Source organism: Elgaria multicarinata, chromosome 4 (assembly GCF_023053635.1).
Source record: "Elgaria multicarinata webbii isolate HBS135686 ecotype San Diego chromosome 4, rElgMul1.1.pri, whole genome shotgun sequence".
In the NCBI taxonomy this organism is placed as follows: Eukaryota; Metazoa; Chordata; class Lepidosauria; order Squamata; family Anguidae; genus Elgaria; species Elgaria multicarinata.
The window spans coordinates 97,021,391-97,043,964 of record NC_086174.1 but is presented as its reverse complement, the minus strand read 5'-3'; the positions used below and the strand labels follow the sequence as shown (position 1 = coordinate 97,043,964).

Here is a 22,574-nt window from a genome sequence, read left to right as displayed (position 1 = left end):
CGGTCTCCATGAGTACAGGGTGACAGAAACACACGAGGCGGTAACAGGGCTGGAGTGCTTCCTCTCTTTGTCTGTCGGCTCTATTTAAGTACAAAACGCCAGGATGGGGCTTTTGTTGCCATAGTGGGAACTGTGTTGTATGACTGAAAGCATATTTGCAAGATAGGCAAAGGGAAAACAAAAATCCCTACCTCCAAAACAGAAAACAATGTGTAAATTTCAAATGCTAGCCTTTTATCAGCCTAAGAAAAATTGTGTGAGTGTGTGTGCAAATGGAAAACTATTAAGGAATTGTATGCAGAGATTAAGGAAAAGTTGGTTTAATTATCAAAAGAATGCTGGGTATCCAAGAAGTGAATGAGATTTTTTTAATAGGCCACAAGGAAAATAATTTAAACTTAATGAATAATTAATATTTCCATTTTGGCAGACATTAATTTATTCATTTCCTCTCTCTCTCTCTTATTGCATACATGTGAAAGGTTTTTCCCCCTCTGTTTCCATAGGCTCACTGGGAAGGCCTGACTGGCAGAATAACTTTCAACAAAACCAATGGCTTAAGGACCGATTTTGACTTAGATGTGATTAGCCTTAAGGAGGAAGGTCTTGAAAAGGTACCTGAGATACTTCAGCCTGTTTACTTGAAACTGATATATAATATTTCAATATAATAATCTTGCCCATTTCTCCAGTTTAAGCAATATGACAGCTGCACTATGCAGTGTGTGGGGAAATATTGGCGTCAGTTTTAATAAATAATCTCATGGAAATTATTTAATTATTATGACTGAAATGAACACTGATAGATCCTGTTCAGATGACACGCTAAGCCATGGTGGTTAAGCATTTTGAGCTAAATGTAATGGCTTAGCATGTCAAATGAATCATGACTTAGCGTATAGTGTGAACAATTCCTAACCATGGTGGCTATATAACCCTGATTTAAACATACTCACTCACCATTTACTGCAAAAGGGTTAGCAGCCTAACCATGGCTTAGCATGTTGTCTGAACAGGCCCATACATTCTTGGTGCCTAAAGGTTTAAAGTTGACTTCCATATCGAGCTTTCATTTTATCTTAGTAATTGCATAATTTGAACATACATTCTGTAGGGCCATATTATTATTGACTGAGATCCAAAAACCTGGATCTGAACAGCTCTGAAACTAGTTCCACATACCCAAGGGAACCTTTAACTTGTGAACCTTTACCATACGGCAAACTTGAGATCAAAAAGCAGTCTGTGATAAAGCATGGTAGACTGTTGTTCAAAGCTGTCATGTAGATCGAAAACTGTCTACAAACCCATTTACTAAATGTAATGGAAATTGTAGCCTATGAATATATGGGGCAGGTAAGGTAGATAGATCTTGTATTTAGTAGCTTTATTGATTGAGAAAACCCAAGAAAAACATGAAAACCAGCTTAATATTAACGTAATATTCCTAAATACAGTGGATGTTTAGTAAAATGGCTTAAAGCTAATGTAAAACCAGCCACACCTTAAGAGGAAATAAACCAAAAGCATAGGAATGTTTGGTTTAGGGGGGATTTTTTTGTGAACCGCCCAGAGAGCTTCGGCTATTGGGCGGTATAAAAAATGTAATAAATAAAAAATAAAATAAGATTCTGATCATATTTAATGGGGGTGGGATCTAGAACAGACATGCTTAACAGAACAGGAAACCTTTTTACAGCAACCAGTGCTCAAAGTGTGGCAAGCATAGCATGCCAAGTATTTTTACACATAAAGAGGGATGGAGGTGTGGTGAGAGAGGGGCCATTTTGGTTAGTGTATTATTATTTAAATTCATTTCCTAATGTTAGACATTTATTTTGGGGTAGGGCACGTTGGAAGCAACAACAGGCAATTTCCATAACTCCCAGTTCAATCCAGAATTGGGCTTTACAAACTGAGCATAGCTTGGTTACTTGGTTAGAAAGTTTAAACATTTTGGGGAAATTGCACTGGGCCCACACAAATGCTTAGGCAGGCCTAAAATAGCTCTTTTCATCTGAGACAATGCATAGCATAAATCAGGGGTAGGCCAGATCAAAGTGAGCTAGAGTGAGGAACAGGGACCAGCAGCCCAGTTCACTCCACTCCAGGGCCTCAGCTAGACCTACCTGTTATTGCACGACAGAGGGGTGAAGATCTCGCGATGTTTTTATCGCGAGATCCCCCTCTATTTACATGTGGCATGCGACTGCCTTGAAAGGAGAGGACGTTGCACCCACCATTTTTTTAAAAAAGAAACAGAACATACACATGAGCGCTCATACGCAAAAGGAAAGGATTTGTTTGGTTTTTTAAAAAAATTAATTCCCCCCGCTCTCCTCAGCCCAAGACCACGGAAAAAGCGGCCCTAAAGTGTAAGGCGCGATCCCAGGGAAATCCCTGGGCATCATGTGAATGCACAGGGACGATCACGGGGATCGCCCCAGGATTTCGCCCTGTCTAGCTAAGGCCCAGGAAAGCAAAATGCTTTCCAACCAAGAGCTTAAGTAGGCAGTGTATGAAGGACATGGAGAGGAATGGGCCTATATGTGAGGAATTCACAATATCTAGAGTGGCTGGGTCTATTGTATTGTACCCAGCACAGCGGCAGCCCTTTTGGCGGAGGGGTGGAAAAGCCACAGTAGAAAACTGTGAGGATCCTTTCCTACATACATAACTTCCTGAGTGAGGAAAGGTAATGTCCAATTACTAAGTCAAATAACTAACATATAATGAAGTTCTCAGTGAATGTTTGTAGTTGAGGAAGCATGAAATAAAAGAACACATCAGCTAGAGATTTCTAGGACAAGATGAATGTTTTAAAACCTGCAAAACACGGGTTGATCAAGAGGAATTGAAAACTAATGAATGAAAGGAATACAACCAGATGTAAAATCTGAGTTTCCGTAAATCATTTAAATTACGTTTCACAAATTCTCACTTAGAAAAAGTAATGCAAATTGGTTTCAATAGGAAAGCTGTCATATAGATTGAAAATTGTCTACAAGCCCATTTACTAAATGTAATGAAAATTGTAGCCTATGAATATATGGGGCAGGTAAGGTAGATAGATCTTGTGTTTAGTAGCTTTATTGATTGAGAAAACCAAAGAAAAACATGTAAACTCGCTTAATATTCCTAAATACAGTGGGAGTTTAGTAAAATGGCTTATAACAAATGTAAAACTATCTGCAACTTAAGAGGAAATAAACCAAAAGCATAGAAATGTTTGGTTTAGGGGGGAAATTCTGATCATATTTAATGGGGATAGTATCTAGAACAGATGTGCTTAACAGAACAGGAAACCTGTTTACAGCAACCAGTACTCAAAGAGGGGCAAAGCATAACATGCCAAGTATTCTCTCACATAAACAGAAATGGAGCTGTGGGGAGAGAGCGCCATTGTGGTTAGTGTATTGTCATTTAAATACGTTTCCTAATGTTAAGACACTTATTTTGGGGTAGGGCCCGTTGAAACCAATGACAGGAAATTTACATAATCCCTAGTTCAATTCAGAATTGGGCTTCACAAACTGAGCATAGCTTGGTTACTTCCAAGCCCAGTGTGCACCTCTCATGCTCCTAATTACATCACCCAGGGTTTTAATTGGGTATTTACCTCAAACCCCCCTTACATGAGACCACAGAATGCTTACCTGGCTACTGCTTCAGCACTGGCAGCTGCTTTGGAAATGGCAGCAAAAGGAAGAATATGACTATGAAGCAGAAAGTATGTATGTGGGATGTATGTCTGGAAATGTTTAACCACTTCCAGATGAGTTACAAATTTGAAATTTGGCATACTGATAGGACTGGCTATAAAATGTGCCAGAAAAATCTTAAAACCTAATTTTTGGGGTTTTAAGTATTTTTAAAGTATTAAATAAAAAATCTAGGCTTACTTACGCCTACAACTCCCAGCATGCCTGGGGCAGAACTCTCAGCATGTCTTGGACAGGAGGCCAGACTTATTGATCTTTGGCAGCCATTGTTAGCGCATGCCTTTCACAACCCAGACTCCTAAGGTCGGTCTTGGACAGTCCATCCAATTCCACTTAAAGGGAAACAACCTACATAAATGGGCTACGTTCATTTGTGGTGCCTCTTCCTGCCTGCTGTGCATGGTTTTAAAATCATAACTAGATACAACAGCATGACTTTGAGAGTCTGAACTCTGAATATGATCAAATGCACCCTGTTCTGAAAAAGCTGTTTTCTCAGAATCTGGGGAAAGTGCATGCACAGCCTTCACCCTTAAGTGGGGGCAGGAGGGACTCTGCATATGCCCAGAAACAGGCCTGATGAAGGGGGACAAATGCCTGGTCTGGTCCCAGCCCTTCAGTATAGGCTTCTGATGGAGCATTCAGTGGGCAAGAAGCGTCAGCCGAGGCAGTCCTAGTAGGACTTGGCTAGAGCTGGGCATGTCCACTGAGAGCCACTTACCTCCCTTCTCAGCAATACTGCTCCTCAACAATCTATCGAGGAGCAGCGTTGGAAACGAGACGAGGGAAGCTCCTCTCAGAGGAGGTGCCAAAGGCAAGCTGGGAGGTGTACTACTGGCCTGTAGAGTGGCTGATTTTAAATAAAGCATGGGTTAGCAAACCAGGTCACTGTGTGCAAACCAGGTCACCATCTCTCAATCCTTACTCAGCTCCCACTTTCCTGACCTCTCACTGTCTTTGTTCTCCTTCTACCTGACTTTCCCCAACTGCCACTAATCCCACCCACCTTTCTATTCTAGCCTCAGCTGTCTGTCATTCGTCTAGTCACTCTTCTGTTTCAATGGTATAGTTAGTCAGTCGGCCGGCCAGCTCCCCCACGGCCTACCTACAGGCACCACTTGCACAGTGCAGCATAGACCGGCTCAGCCAGGCAGGATCTACACTACTGCTTTAAAATGGTTTATAACAGTATTGACAACTGCTGGGGCCCAGGACACACTCCATACACAGTTTTCAAAAAGTTTTCAAAGTGTCATATCCTGTTTGGTGTAGATCTGGCCCCAGACTTCACTTCCCATGAGCTTTGGTTGCAAGAGTCCCATTGGGCAAGCTGGGAACCATCTCAAAAAGCATGCTGTAGGTTGTAGTTGTTGCTTTCTGAGGGGAAAAGGAAAATCATAGCGGTGACTTCTTCCTCAGGCTCAAATAGGCTTGACAAAGTGGGGCAAGTGCCCAAGCTAGCCCTAGCGTTTCAGTACAGTCTCATGCTTGGAGCGCTTGGTTGAAGGCAGGTGCAGGCCTTCAACCCAGCTGTCCTTGGAGGCTTCCCAGTGCCTGCAAAGTGCCCTGAGCAGAAGTTGGTCAAGCGAGCCATGGAGAGCTGCAGCTTCCAGGCGGCCCTGGCCTGCATCAGGGGTGTGAGAGAGAAAAGAAATGAATTTAATTCGTTTTAAAGTTACTTTAGACCTAGCACTAGCCTACCTTATAGGGACTGTCATGAGGGGAAGAGAGAGAGAGAGAGAAAAACCAAATTTAATTCATTTAAAAGTTAACTCACAGGCCTAGCACCGGCTTACAACTTTATGATTACCCTTGCACACATATATCTTAGGGCCCCCGAGCAACACTTGGTATATGAGTTAGTGTAGTATAATAAGCTTGCCTGTGAAGGCATTTCTAAAGCTTAGAAGGCAGAAACTGAGGTTTTATGTTAGCAAGAAACTCTACAGCTTGGATTGAACCTTGAGGATGAAGTTTAGGTCCCATTGCCCAGGGGTCCCCAAATGACTACCCAGAGAATGGCACATGATGGCTAACATGTCCAGCACAGCACCTGAGCATGCTGGGGCCAATATAGATCACTGGAGCATTTTTCCTTCATAATAACCCCCACAAAAAGCAACAGCACAAAAAAAATCATACACTCAGGGAGTGGCTGGCTGAACTTCTGTAACATGGTTACAGCTGCTCATTTTAGTATTTTTACTTTAAAAGTATTGTACCCTTTTCTCCAACAAAATGACACTCATTCCTAAGTAAACATTTTAGCATCTTGGCAGCGGAAACGAAGTACATTTTATCGCCCTATTCACAACGATTTAAGTGAGTTGAAAATGCAAAATTGCATATGCTCAGAGTATTTTTTTTTAAATCGGTTTTGGCAAATATTTTTGGGTTTGTTTTGCTCTAACCTTATCAGGAATATAGAGACAATTGTAAAGCATGAAATGGCAGTGAGGTGGGAGAGGAGAGAAAAGTTAGTGGTATCAGTCACAGCTGAAGTAATACACATCTAAAAAGGAGAGGGGAAAGATATTAAGTCCAGAGTATGAAATGACGCAGCTGTACCACTAGCAAGATGTTTATTGGGGCAGGGGAGAAGATTGAAGTTACTTTTCAGACCTTGGATATGAAAGTTCTGGACATTTTGCCTGATCTACACCAAGCAGGATATGACAATAGTTTGAAAACTGTATATGGAGTGTGTCCTGGGCCCCAACAGTTGCCACTACTGTTATAAACCATTTTAAAGCAGTAGTGTAGATCCTGCCAATATTAGCTTTAAACAACAGTCTTCAGGTTTTGCAGAACTGGGTCTCCCTTGTAACCCCAAACAAATAGGTCTTTTACTTCTTATTTTTATTTTCAGTATTGTATATGCTCATATTTCTCTTCCTCTTTTGGATTATTATTATTATTATTATTTCTTTTATTTATTTATTTATTTCATTTTTATACCGCCCAATAGCCGAAGCTCTCTGGGCAGTTCACAAAAATTATACAGTATGGATTATGCATTAGGCTTACAGTAACCCCCTTTAATAGTGAGAATAAAACTTCTCAGTAGGTTCTTGTCTATATAGAGGACAAATAATTCTCAGTAGGGTACATTTTTAAATAATTTGACATAGAAAACATAATGAGCTAAGCAAACTGGTTATATGAATAAAAGCTCCAGAGATACATGCATACAGCAGGGACTGCTTGAATGTGGCTGCAACTTTATACATCTGTGCATGCTTAGATGGAGCTGTCAGTTTTAACAGTGGATTAGTGAGAATCTGTGTCTGTTAGTGTAAGGGTAGTGTAAGGTTTATTTCTTCTTCTCCTCCGCTTTTCATGCATTTGAACACTTATGCCCAAACTGGCAGTGACAGCCATTTATAACCCACTGGTTCCCATATCTAGGGATGGCAGAATCAGCAAGGTTTGAGCTCATCGAGGTTCTCCAAGTTGCTCCCCAAAGCTTGGCCTGACTTGTTCCTGATCCCAATTGCAAGCTTTCCCTGCCTCCCCATTCAAACAGAAAATGTGTTCATTTTGGATGCAATTTTTGAAAATGTGCACATCCAGATGCATACTCCCCCCCCCCGCCCATTTGATTAAAGAATGAAAATTCACTCCTTTTCCTGAAGAACTAATTTTGGGAATGAGTGAGCTTTGGCCACAAGATGCATTCACATTCACAAGTGTGAAGGGGTCAAGATCTGGGTTTAAATGAAAGCAAGTGAGATTCTCATACATCCCTAGTCATATCTTGGAAGTGCCTTACGTCCGCGCCCGGCGCAGCTTGGGCATGGAAAGGCTATTGTGGTTGGGGGTGGGAGACGAGGCGTGGAGGCACACCATTTGTGGCCTCCCTGTGGCACCAACCGAGAGGGGAGGGGGGATCCGAGCACATAAATTGGCTCTCACCCTCCCCTCTGGTGTTTTTGAATGGGAGGTGTCAGCCAATGTTCGCTCACCCTTCGGGTTCAAGACGTTGCATCTCCCAGATTGCATTCCTTATTACATTTTGGTTAAGACCGACCAACGTGGCAGTGCCTCATGATTGGGAATTGCCACTCTAGTAGCAGAATCTTTCCCAGTTAAAGTATTAGAATTTTCTGTACTTGATAGCACATGCGGAACCCACACCCACACCCATTCCAGCAAGGTGGGCTTAACTAAACACCATTTCTGGGCAACCAAAAGTTGGCTTTGTAACAAGTTGGCCACAGTGTCTGGCTTTGCACAGAACAGAGTGCAAGCTGTTTACTGAAGGCATGTCAAATAATTTTGTGCATATACCTAGCAATCCTTGGAAAGTTCTAACAGCTCTTGTCTTCTCTGATCAACAAAGATGCACATGAATTGGCTGGCCAACATACAGTAGTATGGCATGCAGTGCATGAGCCAACAGTCCATAGATGTGAAGGGCTAAAAGAGAAGCCTGGGAGTTACAGGCTTTTGCAGTGTTCCAAGAGACTTGCCAGTATTGGCCTGGGATGGTGAGTAAGTGGTCTGGCTGGATTCCTGGAGTGAGCTGTGAAGATGGCATTTACCCATTTGGGTGGTGGCCCTGAACTGCGAGGTGATCCTGCTGATTCCCAGCCAGGGGAGGATGGCATGGCGCACTGGTGTATGTAGTCGTAAGAAGGCAAGTGCTTGGTCTTGCCAGATTCCCAGAGTGAGCTGGGAAGATGGCAGGTACTTATTTGGGCAGTAGCCCAAAATTGCAATCCAATCATGCTCGATTTAAGAAGGGCATGCACCCACTTAGGAGGTGCCCTGGACGTTTTATGAATTATTTAAACACGGGGATGAAAGTACCCAAAACCCAGTGACTGTAGTAGCATGGAGGAAGCATTATAGGATAGACAGGGCACAATTGTCTGACCTCAGTAATGATGGGCATTTGCTAGATCTGCAGCAGGGCCTGCTGGATTGAGATCCTGTGTAGGTGTGTGTGTGTGTTTGTGGGGAATAACTGAGCAAGAGGCTTGCCATTCCCTGTGGCAGGTATCTGCGGGCATCTTGAGCTGGTTAGGGTTGGTGAGCATTCAGAGGCACTGTTGTGGTGATCGGTAATGCCTGAGGCTTCCCAGCTGTGAGCCCTGCAGCCCAGCTGGTGGTGATAAGGGTTACCTTTGAAGCCGGCATTTCTCAGCAATTTGGAGCCCCACGGCACGAGGGGTGGTTGACACGGAAGGCCTCCCTACCCCAAAAGGGGAAGCCTGGGAGATGGTGAATGTTGAGGCGCCACTCTCAGGCCGTGAATGTTTTGCCTGATAAAACCACGGCATAAGGTTGGATTAGAGCAGATGCCCACTTAGGTTTTCTCTTTCTGCAGATCTATTAATAAATATGGCCCTGTTTAAATCCCAATCTTGTGTCCACCTCGTTATTTCCCACACTCCACATTCCGCACAATCATCACAAAGCAGCCTTTGGGCCCTGTAAGAGAATCAATGAAACAAAGACTGTTCTTTATGTATACCACCCCTGCTGCATTAAATTAATGATCATGTGCATACAGTGGCTGCGTTCAGAAGACACCTTAAACCGCAGCTTTAACCAAGGTGGTTGAGCCCAGAAAGCCTTATTCACCATGGTTAAAGACATGGTTTAAGGTATCTTCTGAATGGGGCCAGTGAAACTTAGAGGCAGGGTTTCTTTAAAAATAAAAATAGGAGTGCCTCCATTATTTTGCAAATTAGTGCATTCAGTTCTGTATCTTTAACACCCCTTTAGTTATGGTGATACCAAAATTTTAACAGGTGATCACATCAGTTACGTAGTCTGAAGCTAGAGCCACACTACTTGAAGTGCACTGATAACTCTTGGGGCAGAATCCACACTCCGTATGCCGCTTTCAGAGTGTTATTTCGTGCTTTTTATTCCACATTCATAATGAATTGACACAAGGTGTAGAACTGGCCTGAGGCAAGCAAAGAAGGGGTCATAAAATGTGCAATTTGTCCTGCCAGGTTTTCAATACTTTTGTCATCTGGAGCTATCTGCTTACATGCTCTTTTAGTTCCCACTTCCTCCTTAAGATACACTTCCTACTTGTGAATCTGGATTCGGTTTGCCCCACAATTACCTAATAGGCTCTGATACCGCCCTGATTCCTTTCTTAGCTTCACAAACCCCGGTACACCTGTTTTTCATTCGTGAGATGTTGGAAGGTCCAAGCTTCTGTTTTACTTTTTAGTTATTACTTTCTGAGTTATATATGATTTGAGTTATATATGATAAAAGAATGGGTTTGATTGTAGCACATACTTTGGTTGGAGGAAATTGTTTTCTAGCTTCCAGTTGAGCACATATTATCAAACCTCCTCAGTTCTTTTAAAGCAGATTTAGAATTAAGACATGTGTGCCAAGCAAATTGACAGCAAGAAATTTGGTGCCAAGGTTAATCTTTTCAAGAGAAATAGCTTTTAGTGGGATGTTATTATGCTACCATCCTGGTTAACAATAGCAGTGCATTAGGATCCATGGCACAATGTGCTGGAGCTTTGCTCAAACTGTTCCAGCACCATGGGGGAGCATGTGTTAGATAAAACACCTGCCAAACAGGTATGTGTTCCTTTTCTAAAAATAGTTTTCAAACAATTTTGAAAGCCAAATAACACAAACTGATGGAAGTAGTTAATTGCAATGAAGGGGTATTTCTAGAGGTTCAAAGAAAGAGTGACTACAGTTAATGATAATTGGTATCCTTTATGGCTTTAGGCAAACATAAGTGCGTAGAAGTCAAAATTCTACATATCTAGATGTAAAGTGGACGAATATTTAGATTATATTTGGTTGCTTCCGATCCACCAGTGTTATATTTATTACACATTTCATTTATTATCAACAGGGTAGGGATCTGAATACTGAAGTAGCAGTTTCAATCGATATATGCTGCCTGTGTGCTACTGTTGTAAACCTAGGCATGAAATGAGTGTGTGGAGCAAGGTGTGGCTGTGAGATTTGTAATCCATCCACTTTAGCTGGCAATGGCACCTTCCATTCGTTCCTTAAAATGCATGTTCTGTAAATCTCGTTGCTGAGCAGAGTTGTAGCATGTAATAGTGACACAAACCCTTATGGAAGTCAGTGAAATCTGCAAGAGAATCAAACAAGATTAGATTTCTATGAATCTGCACCACAGTTTTTGCAGCAGAATAACATTCTCGACGTCTCACAGGTCCGTTTTTTTTTACTTTCTGGAACTTTATGTAAATAGACTTGTAGAAAAATAAGGAAGGAAAGGGAAAACACACCAGTGAAAATGCACATTTACTCCATCGGAAAATTATTATTATTTATTATTATTTATTTATATAGCACCATCAATGTACATGAGCATGGGGCGGGGAGGAATCTGCACATTTTCACAAGTGCGATCTGCAGAAATGTGAATTTGTGCAAATAGGGAAAATGAAACACACACACACACACACACACACACACACAATTTTGCGGATAGAGGAAGAAGTGAGGAAATAATGACTCAGACCCCAGAGCTTGGATAAACTAGGGCCTCTTTGTTAAAGATTGGGAAATTCACTCCTCCCTGGATCTACATATGACAATGCGGGAATGTCATTGCTCTTTCTCCAGGCAACTAGCCTTGGTTTTGAGTGAGCCACTCGGCTAAGCCAGGAGTCGGGTAAAACCCAGCTTCTTTCTTACGCTACATGTGTGTGCTTGAGGGAAGCCACCCTGTTTCACCCCCTGCTCAGGCCACTTAGCACCGAGTAGGTGAGACAGTGAGGTCCCCAGAGGCAGGCTGTATCCTGGTTCAAGAGCCACTGAGCCCCCAGAGGACCAGGCCTCAGAACCTGCCAGTCACCATAAAGGTGCCCAACAAGTGCTCACCATCCTCATCTGGTCCTAAGATTCCCACACAAACCTGCACCAATGTAATTTACCTATTTACCCACCCTCTACTGAGTTTGTTCCAGTATGATATAGGCGAAAACCTGTACACAAAGCCAATGCATGTCAGGCAAAATTCCGACTCAGCCCTCCATACAAACGGAGTGACTGGGATGTGTTCGGGGCCTGCTTTTAAAGGCAAGCCCCAGCCACGCCTCACCTTGAGAAGGTGCACCCAAGGTGGGTTGTCCTTCCCCCTCTTCCCTTCCGCAAAAGCCTGCTCCTGCCCTAGCCATGCCAGCAGGGCGGGAAAGGGATTTGTCGATGAGTGGGTGGTGGAATGAAAGGCACTTGTACATCCTTACAATCCCTGCCTTTAAGATTTAATTTTTTCCCAAGATAGACAAAGCAGGACTGCGGAGGGCCAGAAAAATCTTAGAAAAGTAAAATTGCTTTCATTTATTAAATGGAATATGACTTTTCCCAGCCTGTATCTGATTCAATGATTTTGCTAAAACCACTGGACCCGCTGTATCCCAACATGTTTGCCAGCAGGAATCAGTTTCCTAGATTCAAAATGAATCACTGTCTGGAAGTTTGCCAGAATGTAGATGAAAAATCTAATTCTGCAATTGTACTGTAGGGTTTTTTGTACTGTCTAGGCCAGAAGCTCTTTGCTGCTATTTCTTGTTTTATGAACGTTGGCTGTTTTATTACTTTATCAGTTTTTAAAATTATTATTACAATTTCTATTATGGTTGTAAGCTATCTTGGGAGGGTTCTTGCCCTGAAAGGCAGCCTAGAAATATTTTAAATAAATTAAATTCTGGTAAATTATTTCTAGAGTATGTTTATTTCTAAAGTCAAGCCACACACATGGATGTAATACTAGTGCATGGCTGGTGGTGAAGGATTTGGTGGCAGCTAGGAACATATCTGTTCTTGGAAGAATCCATAAGTGTAACAGAATAGAGGGAACAGAGTGCCGACTACTTAAACTTCCTTGGATTTTGGGATGGGGGGCAGGAGGGGTTTTCTATTAGCATCTGGACATGTTAACCTATGCTTGCAAAAGGCAGGGCGTATTTACATCTATCTATCTATCTATCTATCTATCTATCTATCTATCTATCTATCAGATCAGCAGTTTCATAGTATAACCAAGAAGAGAATGGGATAGATGCATACAGTGTTGCATAGCATATGCATGGCAACTATATTTTTTACTGAGCTATCAGGCAACAAATGTGTTCTTTCTTGGACGATGGAAGCATAAATGGAAAATTAAGCACTCAGGACATTTTTGCCCTGAGTGTCACATTTTGCTAGACACATTTTGAAGAGCAATGAATCATATTTTAAGCAAGCTGCTGTTAATAGAATGGTAGCAGAAATTGCACCAGAGGTGAAATATAAGTATTAGTAGACTTAACTTTTGCCATGCACTGTTCTGTCCTAGTGGCCTAAAAATAACTCATGGACAACCTTTAAGTGCATATGCTGTTTTATAGATTGGAACTTGGGATCCTGCAAGTGGCCTTAACATGACTGAGAGTCAAAAAGGAAAACCAGCAAACATCACTGATTCCCTATCTAATCGTTCCCTAACAGTAACCACCATCTTGGTAAGTAATCAGCTGTCTTAGTAAGTAATCATATGTGCAATTATTTTACAGAAAATTGTCCATACATGAAAACTGTGAAGAAAAGCCACAGTGTAACGATAGTAATGACCAGTACGCAAATGTATTTTACAGTTACTTTGCAATTACTGTATAATGAATGATCTGAAATGTTAATTTAGCTATGGGAGTTTATTCTCTTCTACGGTGATGGAAATTTGTTTTAATTTCAGTGCTACAATCTCAGCTGACTAATCATTTAACTTTTTTTTAATCTTTCCTTAGCACTTTAAGTTTAGGCGGAAACTACCATAGCTGGTTTGGAGAAGGTGTGTGTGTGTGTGTTTGTGTGTGTGTGTGTTTATTTATCCTGATAGCCTACCTTTTGTTTGTTCTGTCTTTCTTCTTGTCTGGATGTGGCTCCTGCCAGATTAGGACATGGCATCACAGAAGCCCATGTACGTAAACATCTATTACAGTAGATTTGTCAGACATTTTCATGTGTGTGAATAATTGTGTGCTGCTATCTAATCAGAACTGAAAGACTGTTAATCATTTGTGCTGAATTTTATGGATGCAATATAAAGGTTTCATGATTTTGGGGGGCTGAATTAGTTGCTGATACAGATGTCAGAATTTTATTGGGTCTTTATTGTAGGTAGCCCATCACTTGAGTAAATAAAGGCTTCGCTCATCCTAACACTAGGCAATGAAGTACTCATGGGGTGCTTGCCCCGCAAGTTTGCCAAGTGCTGCCCAGCTGGCCCTGTTCTGGATGGATGGCCCAGCTGAGCACTTGCCAATGTGCAAGTCCCAGATTTCGGGGAAGTATGCAATTCCTCGGCGTGCCATCAGCGAACCAGAGAGAATTGTACACTTTTCAGAGGCTCCAGAAAGCGTGCATTGCCTCCCACCCACCCACCATGCCAGTCATGACCTTAAGCCCTTTAAGGCCACGATTGGTGGAGGAGGGAGACAAAGCACGCTTTCTGGGGCCTCCAGAAAGTGTGCAATTGATGCGGAGGGGGGAGGAAGAGAAGAGTTTTTCCCCTTCCCTTTCACTCTAATGGCAATTTCCCCAATGAGAAAAGGGACAAAGGGCATACGCAGATTAGGGCAGAAGTGCGCCCCCATTGTCCTGCAGTAGCCATGGGGCAAAAATCTGCCGTGAGTGTCCATCGGGGCTCAGGAGGGCCGGAGACAGGGGCATCTGGCCCCACTGTGGGCCCAGGTGGATTTTTGCCCCATCACTACCTAATACCCTGTCTTTCAAATCAATGAGATGCACTTTCAAGGATGCAAGCTTAGAATCTGAGTGGAAGCATGTTCCTTGAATAATAGAGTCCCGCATCACTATAAAGATTACCAAAATTGTTATAGCATACACTTTTACTGGCTCCAGTCCACAAAGGCTTTTGTATCATCATCATCATCATCATCATCATCATCATCATCATCATCATCATCCACCCCTCCATATTATCATGCATCTTATGAAATTAGCTATATACAACACTACCCCTCCTCCTCCTCCTCCTCCTCCTCCTCAAGTAGTCTGACAGGATGGAGGCCCCTGTGATGAAAACTAATGAAAAACCCTGAGTGCCTTGTGGCATACTTCCAGTTCTGGAACATGGCTTTCAATTCTTGCTTAACTACTGATAGCTTCACTTCGATCATCTTCGCTGAGCAGCATACAATGGGACTGTGAAATAACCCCCTCATTTTTCATTTCACAGTCCTGTCTATTTCAGAAATTTTTTAGCACTAGAGCTCAGTACTGTATTTTGCCTGTCTAAAAGAAAGCTCTCCAGTGCGATTGACAAAAAATAAAAATCAAGTGTTTTTTAAGAGAAACACTCTCCATTTTTATAGTTAGATTCTTCCCAGTTGTGCCCCACTGGTGTCTGAAAAGTAACCACTAGGAAACAGAGGGTGGTCATGTTTTAGTAATTATTATCTGCTTCTCCTATTGTTGCTTTAGCCGCTTTTACTCAATCATGAATATATCCCCAGAAGTCTCCCAGGGAATCTTACAATGAAGGCAGTACAAGAACTTTAACACACCTTAGTATAAAACAGCTGCATAAAAGCAGTGAGCAAAACTAAAAAACAAAACCCACAAGCAATACAAAAGCAATTTAAAATTTAAAAACTCAATAATATTAATATTAATATTAATAATAATAATGTCTCTGCCTGGTGCTGAAATGATATTGAAGTAGGCACCAGAAAAGGTGCAGGGAATGCTTATCTAGTTTGCAGATGACACAAAATTGGGTGGGATAGCTAATACCCTGGAAGACAGAAACAAACTTCAAAGTGATCTTGATAGGCTGGAGTGTTGGGCAGAAAACAACAGAATGAAATTTAATAGGGATAAATGCCAAGTTCTACACGTAGGAAAAAGAAACCAAATGCACAGTTACAAGCTGGGGGATACTAGACTCAGCAATACTACAAGTGAGAAGGATCTTGGAATTGTTGTAGATCACAAGCTGAATATGAGGCAACAGTGTGATGTGGCTGCAAAAAAAGCAAATACTATGTTGGGCTGCATTAATAGTATAGCTTCCAAATCGCATGAGGTACTGGTTCCCCACAATTCAGCACTGGTTAGGCCTCAACTTGAGTACTGCATCCAGTTCTGGGCACCACACTTCAAGAAGAATGCAAACAAGCTGGAGTGTGTTCAGAAAAGGGCAATGAGGATGATCAGGGGTCTGGAAACAAAGCCCTGTAAGGAGAGTCTGAAAGAACTGGGCATGTTTAGTTTTGAGAAAAGAAGACTGAGGAGAGACACGATAGCACTCTTCAAATACTTGAAAGGTTGTCACACAGAGGAGGGCCAGGATCTCTTCTCAATCCTCCCAGAGTGCAGGACATGGAATAATGGGCTCAAGTTAAGGAAGCCAGATTCCGGCTGGATATCAGGAAAAACTTCCTGACTGTCAGAGCAGTACGACAATGGAACCAGTTACTTGGGGAGGTTGTGGGCTCTTCCACACTATAGACATTCAAAAGGCAGCTGGACAGCCATTTGTCAAGGATGCTTTAAGGTGGATTCTTGCATTGAGCAGGGGGTTGGACTCGATGGCCTTGTAGGCCCGTTCCAACTCTACTATTCTATGCTTCTATGAAAGCACAGACAGGGAGAAGGTAGATCCCCAGATTTTTCAGACAACTCCCAGATTGCCTGATCATTGGCCATGCTGGCAGGAGCTTATGGGAATTGAAGTTCAAAACTGTGATGGAACCGCCAGGCTTGACTCAGCGATTTCCCGGCCTGGAAAGGGGGTCTGGCTCCGCCAGCCCAAACACATGCCACTTTACTGCCATTTTAAACCCTTTAGGAGTCTAAGTTCTCAGGGAACGACACTACAGAGGAGATAGGGACCAAACACTTTTATTCTTTACACAAACACACTTCCATAAGGGTCCACTCATTAAGGTAAACACGTAAGGAGTTTGGGGGAAAAACACGGAAAAAGTAATGACACACTTCGGACAGCAGGGACTAATACCTCACTCTCCCCCTTTGCACACTCAAACAAATCGTATTCGCACTCACTCCCCACTAACCACCCACCAGCCGCAACTCCAGCAAGGCCCCTTGCCCACTTGTACCCAAACCTAAATCTAAAACACAACGAACACTTAACACTGCGACTCAGTCTCTGTTGCTCACTTCGACATGGCTTCAAACCACTCGAACTGACTTTTCCCCTCAGCAGCCACATGGGGCTTCCGCCATCTAGCCAGCCCAGCTTGGATGCTCTTGCTCACCACACACTCACCAGACTCCTAACACCCATAGGAAAGAGACCGGACCCTTGGGTGCCCAAGCTTTTTATCTCTTTCTGGGACCCCCTTGTCACCAGACCCACCCTGACCAATAGAAACCCCTTAGCAACCCACACCTCACCTGAAGGGAGGGAGGAATGCTCCCAGACATTGCACAGCTGCAACTTGTTACTCTCCCCCCGGTACCAGCCCGGGGAGGCGTTATCAGATGCCAGGCACTTCTCGCACAGCGTGGCCTTAGCATTTTACTTGCTACTAACTTTTCGGACACAAAGAAACCCCTCTCTCTCTCCCTGGGATGAAGCAAAGATGTTCTCTTAAAGGGGCCCAGCCCATGACAAAAACAACTGGAGGTCTACCTTCTGCCCACCCCTTTTCTCAAGTGCCATATTCACACCTTTATTATTTTGTATCTTCCTCTTCACTATCATACATTAGCTAACTTAAAAAGGTGAAAGCATTTTCCTCTTGCTTTTAATGTTTATCATTTGTATATTCTTATTTGCATATCCAGTTGAGTCAGAACCCCTCTCCCCAATGGCTGGTTGTCAGTCTGAAGGGCCGGAGGAAAATAATGTAATAAAACAAAACAAATAGCCTGATCTTTCACACTAGGTGCCCAAGGCAGCTAACAATAATCATGCTCCAAGGCAGGCATGAACCAAGATGCAGAAATAGCAGTTCTGCTAGGCATGGCAAGGTGAGGTGAGGCTTTAGTGACAAATTACTCAGACTGGAGAGCTGATCTGGGGCAGTGATTACTAAAGGCTGGCAGGGCCCTGTTGGCTTCCCAGATCACCTGATCTGTCTGGGCTGGCAAACTGCAATGCAATTTCCAGCCATTGTCATGGGGGTGTTATGGAGCAGCAAAGTTCATGCCAACAAATTCCACTACTTGTGAGCCTGTTTTGATAGTTTAGAGCACAGTAGGCCACCTGGTGCCCTCAAGATGTTTTGAACTGCCAACACCACCACCCCCGGCCATTGGCCTTACTGGTGGAGGTTGATGGGGTCTGTAGTCCAAAACACCTGTACTGCATCAGGTTTCCAACCCCTGGTGTAGAGGGAAAGATGCCTGGGCCAAGAGACATACAACTGGAAGCCTGCCCAGTTCAGTGCTGGAGGAGTCCAAGATTTATTTTATTTATTTATTTATTTATTGCATTTTTATACCACCAAATAGCTGAAGCCCTCTGTGTCCTACTTTTCCTGAGAAGTAACTCAGATACCTTAGCATACCTTGTTGTAATGCAGGCAAAGAAAAGGTGCAGAGGTAGGTGCAGAAGAATTGGAAAGAGAAAGCGACCAAGAGGAAATGTATTTAGTAAAGAAGATGAGAAAAACTAAACACATAACTAAAAATCCTGAAGTGCATTAGATCTTACCTTCGGTGTGTACTACATTCAATTTATTTGGATTAATTTGGAGATGCCGCCATATTAATTTGAAGGAACGACATAAATCTTTGGCTGCAGGCCTGTGATTGTAATAAAACAACGAGCAGGTCGTAATAGAGCAGACTACCATTGAATGGGAATAAAAGTAACTCAAGTTAACAGAAAATAAACTCAGTGTAGTATTTACTTTCATAAATTAGATTAATATCAATGATAAATAAAGGCAATTTACAGAAAAATAAGTTGAAAGATACCAAATATAGTCCACTGATATTTTTGGCTTCAACATAAGAACATAAGAAGAGCCCTGCTGGATCAGACCAAGGCTCCATCTAGTCCAGCACTCTGTGCACACAGTGGCCAACCAGCCGTCGACCAGGGATGAACAAGCAGGACATGGTGCAACAGCACCCTCCTGCCCATGTTCCCCAGCAACTGGTGCACACAGGCTTACTGCCTTGAATACTGGAGAAAGCACACAACCATCAGGGCTAGTAGCCATTGATAGCCTTCACTTCCAGGAATTTATCCAACCCATTATTATTATTATTATTATTATTATTATTATTATTAATTTATTTATATAGCACCATCAGTGTACATGGTGCTGTACAGAGTAAAACAATAAAATAGCAAAAAAAACAACTTATACAGTTATTATTGTAAGGCAGACAATGCTATGCACCATCCTATGGAACATCATGTCCCATTCTTGTAGTAACCTATAAACAGGTAGGAAAGGTGGTTTGAAACATTGTCAGCCCTGTCTTCTGTTTTTGATATGACTGAATGTTTTGGAAATTATTCTGGAGTAGCTTCAGTGTCTCTAATCACTTTTTTCAAGAAACTTGGTCAGACATACACTTGCAAGTGTGCTGATCTTGGATTGCTTCTGGTCTCTGTGCAACTCCGCTGGGACACAGAGTCAATATGGGCTGACATGACTAGGAGGTCTAAATAATTTATCTTTGCTGCAGCACTGGAGGGTGTTTGTGTATGAAACATTCCTGGCTGGGTATATTACTGGCTCTCAAAACATTTCATCTTTGCCTCAGAGCACCACATTTTATACTGAATTAGGCTATCTGCCATTTTTCAAGAATCTTGAAGTCTGAAGCACGGAGTTTCTTCCAATGAATTATTTGCCTATCTGTTGTTGTTTTTATTTCATGGCTTATTTTTACACAAAACAGCACAACTCAGAAAAATGTATTACCAATGGGCAGTATCATTTGGAAATACTAGCAAGGGAAGCAAAAAAAAAAAAGCAAAGGGGATAGTCAATTAATTATAATTCAAAGTAGTTGAGATCTAGCCATGGATAATTGGGGCCCTGGGGAGGAAAGCATTGGCTAGAAGTGAGTAGGAGAAACACACATGGACATCCTGGTCAGTGCAGCAGCCAGCATGCTCCTGCTACAGCCTACTGTGCATGAGGGTCAGCTGGGAAGGGGAAGAGAGCACCAATGAGCCTACACTGACCCCTCCCGATGCACATGCATCTAGAAATCTGCTGCCATTTTACCTTAGGAAATGGACATTTTGACCCACTTGGGATTCATGTTTCTGGGAAATCCAACTCTTTTGTGACTCCACAGAGTTCCGTGACTCGATTTGCATTTGCAAGCTGAGCTGCATGCTTTCCCCTGAACTCCTGAACTCTTTTCGTACCATTTTCTTTGCAGGTTACACAATTTGCACAACTTTCTGAGCAATCTGCTCAAATGTCTGAGCAATTTGCACAAATGTGGCCACAATTTGTTCAGATGTGTTCTAGGAAGCCTTCTCTTAATGATCAACCGTCTCCCCTCTTCTCAGCTGCCTTTTTCGTGTTCCTTATGGAACTGTCGCTCTGTTGCTTCTAAGGCCCCTGTCATTCAGGACTTGTTTATCTCTAGGGGCGTTGCTAGACGTACCGGGTGTTCCGTCGTTGAGGAGCGGTGAAAGCGGCTTTTCCCGTTCAGCCGTGACGCCTCATCATCCACACCTGCCTTCGATTTGTGGCGGAAGTTTGCGCCGGTTGTGCTGCTGCCGCCGCGAGAACGGTTGCGCAGCCACACCGGCCTGATTGCCGCGGCTTTTTTTTTCGCTCGCTGCACGGTTTGCGCACGTCCGAAAGACCGCAAACTTGCGCAGCCGTCAGCGATGCCGCCGCCGGCCCTGGCGGCGGCAGCGGCGGCAGTGCCAGTGCCAGCCGAAGTGCTGCTGGTGCTGTTGAGGGTCAACATTGATGCGCTCACTTCCTGATGGGGGTCGTGGCGGGTGTCATATGACCCGAGGTCAATCGTCTGCATGGCCACTCTGTGCCTACATCTCCCATCATGCCTCTGAGGTGTCGGCGGCGATGATCGCCTCTGTGCCCTGTGCCCCATCCCAAGGAGCCAACCCACATCTGGCCGTAGCCATGGCAGCAGCCCACAAACAGCTCTGCCCTCTGCCAGCCTGGTACCCACACTAACAGGCAGCGTACAGCACCGCCATTATGCGGCCACGGTAGCTGCCCACCGCAAGGAGTCACCAGCCACTTTTGCGGTCCTCCGTTCCTGCGCAAACTGTCACTGGGGAAATAAAAAAAAAAAGCCGCTCCGCCGCGCTGCCCCAGCTGCCGGACTGCGCGCAAATGGCGGAGGCGGCTTGACCGAAGCCGCTGACCACTCCCCCTTAGCACGCCTTTTCCTGCCCAGTCCGGACCGCAGTGACCTCACATCCTCCCACACGTACTCCGAATTACCGCGGGACAGCAGGAAAAGGCGTCCTAAAACTCACTTTTTTAAAGTCGGGAGAAAGAGGCTTCACCGCGGGATAACGGCGGATCCTCGTGAACGTCATCTGGAAGCCTCGACGTGACTGCGGAAGGTAACGCGCGCTAGAGCCTCGTCTAGTAACGCCCTAGGTCTCTTCACCTCCTTGCTCTTACTGAAACCTGGCTTCCTGCCCACGATGCCGCCATCTCGGCTGCCCTCTCTCTTGGAGGACTCTCTTTCTCTCACTCGAGTCGCCCAGAGGGTCGGGATGGTGGTGTGGGTCTTTTATTATCTAGTCGTTGCCAGTTCCAGCCTATTTCCATTCCACCATCACATTGTTTCTCCTCCTTTGAGGCACATGTGGTGAGGCTCTTTGCTCCATTGCGACTGCGGATTGCAGACCCCCAGGCTCGTCCTCAAAATTTCTCTCTGATTTTGATTCATGGTTGTCCTTTTCCCTCTCTGACAACTGTCCTACTCTTATCTTGGGTGACTTCAATATCCATGTGGATGACCCTCAAGATGCTGCAGCTCTATGATTTCGCTCCCTATCTTCATCTTATGATCTTAAGCTTTGGTCTGATGTACCCACACATTCCCTTGGACACTGTCTGGATCTTGTTCTCACTCGGAATTGCTCTGTTTTGGACTTTTCTACTGCTGACTTTCCTTTGTCAGATCATCATCTAGTTTCTTTCAATATTACTCATAATCCTCCTCCTTCACATCCCGCTTCTTGCACTTGCCGTGACTTGCATTCTATCAACTATGAGGCTTTTTCGCAGTCTCTAGCCTCCTCTCTTCCTTCTGTCTTTTCGGCTGACTCCCTGGACTCAGCTGTCTCCTCCTTTAATTCCTCCTTATCTTCAAATCTTGATAATCTTGCTCCATCTACAACTCGGATAGCTTGCCCATCTCAACCCCAACCGTGGCTCACCTCTTTCCTCCGCTACCTTCGCTCTTGTTCCCGGGCAGCTGAACGCCTTTGGCGTAAGACCAGGGACTGGGCGGACTTTGTCCATTACAAATTTGTACTCTCCTCTTTCTCTTCTGCCATTTCACTGGCCAAACAGCAGTACTACTCAACGCTGATCCAGTCAAATGCTAAGCATCCTCAGCGGCTCTTTGCGTCTTTCAATTCTCTTCTGAAGCCTAATCCACCATCTCTCCCCGCCTCTCTGTCTGCTAATAACTTTGCCTCTTTTTTCAATGCTAAAATCCAAACTATTCGCTCCGATCTGGCCAGCTCTGCTCCTCTACCAGTTCCTGTTCCTCATCTGCCGGTTCCTCCTGCAAATTTCTCTGTGTTTCCTTCGGTCTCAGCCGATGAACTGTCTACAATACTGCGCTCTTCAAAGCCTTCCACTTGCTCTCGTGATCCGATTCCTTCTCGCGTCTTTATAAATCTTATTCCCGCTCTCCTTCCTTCCT

The 22,574-nt window shown here is 43.7% G+C and overlaps 1 protein-coding gene across 1 annotated transcript in view; it reads left to right on the top strand.

Annotated features, from left to right (window-relative positions):
* GRIK2 (glutamate ionotropic receptor kainate type subunit 2) overlaps positions 1-22,574 on the top strand; it is a 531,656-nt gene that overhangs the window by 291,737 nt on the left and 217,345 nt on the right. The window contains exons 8-9 of the mRNA XM_063124850.1: positions 507-614; positions 13,088-13,201. Of these exons, the coding sequence (XP_062980920.1) occupies positions 507-614; positions 13,088-13,201 (222 nt within the window). The remainder of the gene's footprint in view (positions 1-506; positions 615-13,087; positions 13,202-22,574) is intronic.